This window comes from Hydra viridissima, unplaced genomic scaffold (assembly GCF_058129835.1).
Source record: "Hydra viridissima isolate aposymbiotic clone 2 unplaced genomic scaffold, HvirCarnegie_v1 scaffold_14, whole genome shotgun sequence".
Taxonomy (NCBI): Eukaryota; Metazoa; Cnidaria; class Hydrozoa; order Anthoathecata; family Hydridae; genus Hydra; species Hydra viridissima.
The window spans coordinates 2,711,704-2,717,684 of record NW_028324313.1 but is presented as its reverse complement, the minus strand read 5'-3'; the positions used below and the strand labels follow the sequence as shown (position 1 = coordinate 2,717,684).

Here is a 5,981-nt window from a genome sequence, read left to right as displayed (position 1 = left end):
TGTACATATTTTCTCTTTTTCCCTGATCATTTTATATTCTGAGATTTATATGCAGTATATGTTTTAGTAAAGCTTTGTTACCATATTTTTAATAATTTTAGCTTCCACTACCTGTAACTCTTTCTGGTTGCGATGTGTGATTATGTTTATTATTCAAGAAATTCTTATTTATTAGAATTTTAAAATTTTGTTTATCTCAATGACTAAACCTTTTTTTGAGTTTTTTCTTTAAAAAAAGGTTTGAAGTGTAACAACCAAACCACAAAATACTCAATGAAAAACTGAATGGGCTAATGAAGAATTTCTCCAGAATGAAATATATAGCTGCTTGATAGCATCTGCTATTATTTCATTCATCTCGTATAGCGACTTGTAAATTTTTTATAGTTGCAAATAGAACTTACTTGTTCAGACATTGTCGCTATTTAAAACTTACTTGAAAGTTTTAGAATTTTTAAATAAGCAAGTCAATAACATGCAGTTGGCCAATAACACAGAACAACTCCACAAAAAGTTTTCATTTTAGGAGAATTAAAAAAATTGCATAGTATAAAACCGCGACTACTTTTTTTATAAGCAAAAAATCTTTTTTTTTTTTTTTAATCAACTTTAAGCTGAAATTCGGTACATATATACTAAAACTTTTCATTCTTTTCATGATGTGGTTTTTATTTCATGATGTGGTTTTTATTTAGCTGGGATCGTATTTATGCTCCAACTCTAAGTAGCACTTTTAGTTTAATCCACAATTCGTAATTTTTTTTTATACGTTAATTTTGATTGAGGGCAAACGATTGTGAGTCATCAAAACTCACTTTTAATATTTCATCTTAGTTCTATGTTGATCATTAATTTTGAAAATACGTATTTGAAAAAACGCTGTTTTGCCGCATTTAAAAAAATATTTTGGTATACTGGCTAACCTTGCATTAAGAAACAGGTACAAATGCTATAAAACAATACTAAGAAAACGGCTTGTAAACAGTGAAAGTTCGGTTGAAAACGAACATCTTATGTATGATATTCGCAAAATATATGCGGAGTGCAAAAGGTGAAATTTCCTTGAGAAATGAAATTTAAAAGTTAAATAATAAAAACTGATACGGGGATCAAACGCATATTGCGTGAATATTTTGCACAAATTTCTACTCTTGAAATGTCTGGCAATGGGGATATACCCAACCGAAAGATTTCAAACAGGCGTGGTTTTATACGGGAAGAACAAGATGCACGAAATGTCGATCATGACCGTAGTAACCGTAACCATAGACAATTGTTAGCAGATATTTTTGCTCAAGGTAGAAGACATTTTCAGAGCAGAAGAAGAAGTCAAGAAATAGAAGAAGTAAATAAACCTACAGGAACTTTCGGAAATGACGATGATGATGAGGATGAGGATGAGTTTAATGAAGAAGGTTAGTTTTCATCTTTTTTTGTAAAAATCATTTGTTAAAAAATTTAAAGCTTTAAAAAAAGTTTAAGATGAAGAGGAGTTTATGGAAATCGCTTTGACAAAATTTTTGATTCTGAGCTGAGTAATGAGTATCTGTGCTCTCAAAAATTGATATTTTAGTCTGACCTTTGAATTATGATATGAATATTGTATTTATCAGAATTATGATCGTATTTTGACAAGAAAAATTCAATGATTTCTTTATTATTATTTGAAGTTATGAAAAACACTTTTCTTTTTTTCCTTTTGATGGGAAGGTTATCATTTTAGTTTCTTATGAAAGGATTATGGAGCCTTAAAAGTATATCAAAGGTTTTCACACATTTCCGTTAGAAAAAGATGACTTAAAGTAAATGTCGAAAAATTCCCAATTTCTATACGTTATATATCTGAGAATGACAAATTACGATAGAATAACTTGATGACGTTTTTTTTTTTATAAACATAAAGCATAAATTATAAATTTTCCGTTTGAAGATGCGTAATTATTATTCTATCGAATTCTTATCCGTTTTAAGATAAAAATAACTGAAAGATTTTTTTTTTTTTATCTTAAATTAATTTTTTTTATCTTAAGTTATTTTTATTTTAAAACCTTTTAATAAATATTTTGGCATATTAAACTTAAGTTTTCTAAAATTGTTAAATTTAAATATACAAAATTTTATTGCATTCATTTATTTAAGACGCTATTATATAATATATAGTTTGTTTATAGTCCCGTGCTTAGAGCCCCTTAATTCCCGGAGGTTGGGAGGAGGGGGAGTGGGTATTTACAAGGAAGAAGTGCTTTTTAAAAAATTATTTTAAGTAAAAAAGCTTTTTTTTACAAATTCGTTATTTATAGTCGAATTACTTTGGCGTTTTAAAGTGTCAAGCCAAAAGTATACCATTCAGAAAGGAAGGGAGGAAAGAGTAAGGGGGTTGGACCAGTTTTATCATAAGGCATAACATTCTTGGAAGGGGCAATATCTTAAAGCTGGCTCTGCACTGTCTGTATTAACAATTAATGTCTCTATCTGTTTCAATGGGTTTCTGTGGCATTTAGGTATGTTTAAATTTTTCACAAATTAGACTTCAGCTGGGTCTGGGAAGAAGAAAACAAGTCAAGCGACGTAGTTCTTCAAAACAACAACTCGGAAGTTTATTTTCATCCTGACTACAGCTGCGGGACGGCTGCCGTTCGTGGTAAAAGACAACTTCGTGAAGGAGAAGAACACTACTGGGAAGTTAAATTATCAAGCGCAGTTTACGGAACCGATATGGTACGTATAACAACTGTTGATATAAAAAAAGTTAGTATTAAAAATTAAGGGAGGATTGAGAAGAAAGATTGCAAAACATAAATCAATCTGATTTTGTTAGATTTTTGATTTTGTTTGTTAAATTGGTGCAAGTTGTTTGAAAAAACTTGATCCCTTATTTTAGCTTTGAATAAGTCTGTTGTTATGTAGCTACACAAAAAGAAATAAAGATGATATGATGTTATAAAGATGTTTGCAGGTTACAGTTTCAAACTTAGGAGAAAGATGCAGAGATACAACAGCCGCACCAGGTTTTTGACACAAGCTCAAAGAAGAGGTTTCAAATAATTGAAAAAAAATTTAAAAGAAGATGCCACATTTGTTTACGTTGAGAAGCGAAGTGCGGAATTTGATCACTCGTATCTAGAATTAATTCTAATTCAATTCAAACATCGTTTTGCCATAAAAAATATTTATTTAATAAAGATTAAAATTTTTTTTTTGGCAATTTTTTATCTCTATGAATTTTCCCTTCGTTAAACATCAATTTGAATGTTTTCAAGAAAAATTTAAATTTTTTAAGAGCTTCAATAATTAAAATAGATTTCAATTTAATTTTAGATGATTGGCATAGGTTCTGAAGGAATGGATTTAAACAAATACAAATCGCAATTTTGCAGCATTATTGGAAAAGAATCAAACAGTTGGGGTATAAGTTATTTTGGAACGCTGCATCACAACGGAAAAACCCGTGAATTTACAAAAAAATTTGAAAGGGGATCAGTTATCGGATGCCATCTTGACTTGTGGAAAGGAACTTTATCTTTTTATAAAAATGGGGAACCATTAGGCATTGCTTTTGATGGGCTTTTAGGTAAAAACTTATATCCAATGATATCCTCTACTGCTGCTCGTACTCGAATGAAACTTATATGCAGTTACAAGACTAACTTTTCGTTGCAGTATTTGTGTTGTAAGGAAGTCAGTAAAAATATATCTTCTTCGCCTGAAGCATTAGTTGATTTACCACTCCCAAATGGATTAAAGCGATATTTAGGTATGAAAATGGACTGGGTGTTTAGACTAAACAAACCTCCCTCAACCACTTTAGGAATGGGACCAAGTAGGAAAAGAGTACGAAGGTAAATATCATCCTAAAAGAATTGTTAGTATATATGATGTTGGGACCTTAACTGACGAATCTGAGAGAAAACTGTTGTCATCATCACGTTTATACATGTGAAACCTGATCAACAAACCTTGACTAACAAATCAACGCAGAGAACGAGGTTCACATTACACGCAGAAAAATATAATGTTAGAACGAGGTTCACATTACACGCAGAAAAATATAATGTTAGAACGAGGTTTACACGCAGAAGTTTTTTTTTTGCTTTTTTTGTTTTTTGTTGAACATACCTTAACAGACTATCCTTTGAAACGAACAAGACAATTCACGCATGCGTACAAACCATAATGTAAAATAAATCTGCACAAGTAAAAAAAAAAAAGCAAATTTTTTTACATTAAAAAATTGGTTTATGGATTTTCCCTCTGGATCTTTAAACAACCATAAGCTTTTTTGTAAGCGTCAATATTTTTGAATATATATATTTTATAAGCAAATGTTTATTCGTAATAAAACAGGGGTTTCATCTTATGACTTTTACGTAAACCTTGTTAAAAAAACAGAGTTTATAAATTTATTGCCAGTGTTTGCGTGTGTTCATGTGTTAGCATATGCGTGCGCTTAAATTAAGTCTGACTTGAAATGACAGCAATTCAAGAAATAGTACTCTACAAAGTAAACTGGTAACTAGTAATGTGACCAATTTTTGCAAACGACACAAACGGAAAAACATGACTGCTTTCAATAATCAAAACTCTTTGTTTGTGATGTCATTTGTGATGTCATTTTTTGATGTCATTTGTGATGGTATGAGGCAAGTAAAATGAATTTTATTTTTTTTTTTGTTCCTTAACAAAAACTATTGCTGAATAATTCTTGGTGACAATTTAATTTTTGATAGTAATTACGATGATAAAGTTAGTTTTTGTTAAAACTCTCACTAATAATATTTAGAAAAGGTGAAAGGAACGACGAACGAAGATCTTTAATGAATGAGCTTATGCAAAAAGTGCAACTTGATAATCGTTAATTTATCGAGCTTAACGACATAACGTTTACGTCAGTGGCAAAAACTCATTACTTTTCTCCGTTGAAGTGCGAGTCGAATGTCTTCATAACGAAGATTACGTTAAAAATTATCGATATTTTTTATTACTTTTTATGTTCAAGTCAAAGCATTATGGCGTCACCTCCGCTTTAGGCAACGCGTTTAATTCTAATTCGTGGTATAAAAGAAACAAAACTCAGTAAAAACTTATTTCGTTTCTTAAGTTAGATACACGGAATAGTAATCCATGGACACACGTGGATTAATCAAACAGCTGAGCCAATTGTTAAAGATTGGTCTTTTTTTAATATTATTAACATCACTACTATTCATATTATTAATATCAATTTCATGTTTTGTTTTTTAATTCGAAGCTTTATAAAACTTGATTAAATATATTTGTATACATTTTTTAAACTTTTTTATAAAACCAAATATGAAACGAGACCGATGTAATAAAGTGAAATCATTTTGAATCTTTGTGATACGTTGTGATCATTTTGAACCATTATGATACGTTGTGATCATTTTGAATGTATGATACGTTGAGGTTTCCGTGTAACCTTCAAGATACTCGACTAATCTAAACAGCCTGTCCCTAACCTACTTGTAAACAGCCTGTCCCTAACCTACTTGTAAACAGCCTGTCCATAACCTACTTGTAAACAGCCTGTCCCTAACCTACTTGTAAACAGCCTGTCCCTAACCTACTTGTAAATTTACTGATTGTGTAAACAAAAAATGAAAATTTTTAATTTTCTTTTTGAACTTTTTTTCTTTTCAAAATTGTCCACTAAATAATATTTTTTTAAGAATGAAATTAAAGATGAAGAAAAAGTTTTACAGTTACGGAAAAAAGTATCCGGACAAACTATTTTTGAAAATATCCGGACAAACTATTTTTAGGCATAATTCTGTATTAAATGAAGGAAACCTCATACTTTTATATATACTTTTGTAGCTCTCAACAAACTCTATCTAATTGTACCATCAAACATTTACTACACTAGGTAGATGTTTCTTTTGGTAAGAAAAACTAAAATGACTGTAGAAAAAATATCCGGACAAAAATTTTTTTTTCTTTTTCGTAATTTATTTCTTTAATAT

General features: G+C 30.0%; 1 protein-coding gene across 2 annotated transcripts; it reads left to right on the top strand.

Moving 5' to 3' along the window:
* Window positions 1–514: 514 nt before the first annotated feature.
* Window positions 515–5,359, top strand: LOC149878819 (SPRY domain-containing SOCS box protein 3-like). Of its 2 annotated transcripts, none has more exons than XM_090071606.1 (4): window positions 515–1,415; window positions 2,528–2,718; window positions 3,319–3,839; window positions 4,781–5,359. In XM_090071606.1, the coding sequence occupies exons 1-4, from the start codon at window positions 1,157–1,159 to the stop codon at window positions 4,854–4,856; spliced, it is 1,047 nt and encodes a 348-aa protein (XP_089927732.1). In that variant the 5' UTR covers window positions 515–1,156; the 3' UTR covers window positions 4,857–5,359. The 2 variants fall into 2 exon arrangements, 1 of the variants encoding a protein (XP_089927732.1); XR_016446882.1 differs by having other exon boundaries at window positions 962–1,415; window positions 2,882–3,839.
* The last annotated feature ends 622 nt before the right edge of the window (window positions 5,360–5,981 follow it).

Coding starts and splice junctions, on each gene's coding strand:
- LOC149878819 (XM_090071606.1), top strand. CDS start 1,157: ATGTCTGGCAATGGGGATATACCCAACCGAAAGATTTCAAACAGGCGT. Junction 1,416..2,527: donor GGATGAGTTTAATGAAGAAG/GTTAGTTTTCAT, acceptor TTCACAAATTAG/ACTTCAGCTGGGTCTGGGAA. Junction 3,840..4,780: donor AGTAGGAAAAGAGTACGAAG/GTAAATATCATC, acceptor AATAATATTTAG/AAAAGGTGAAAGGAACGACG.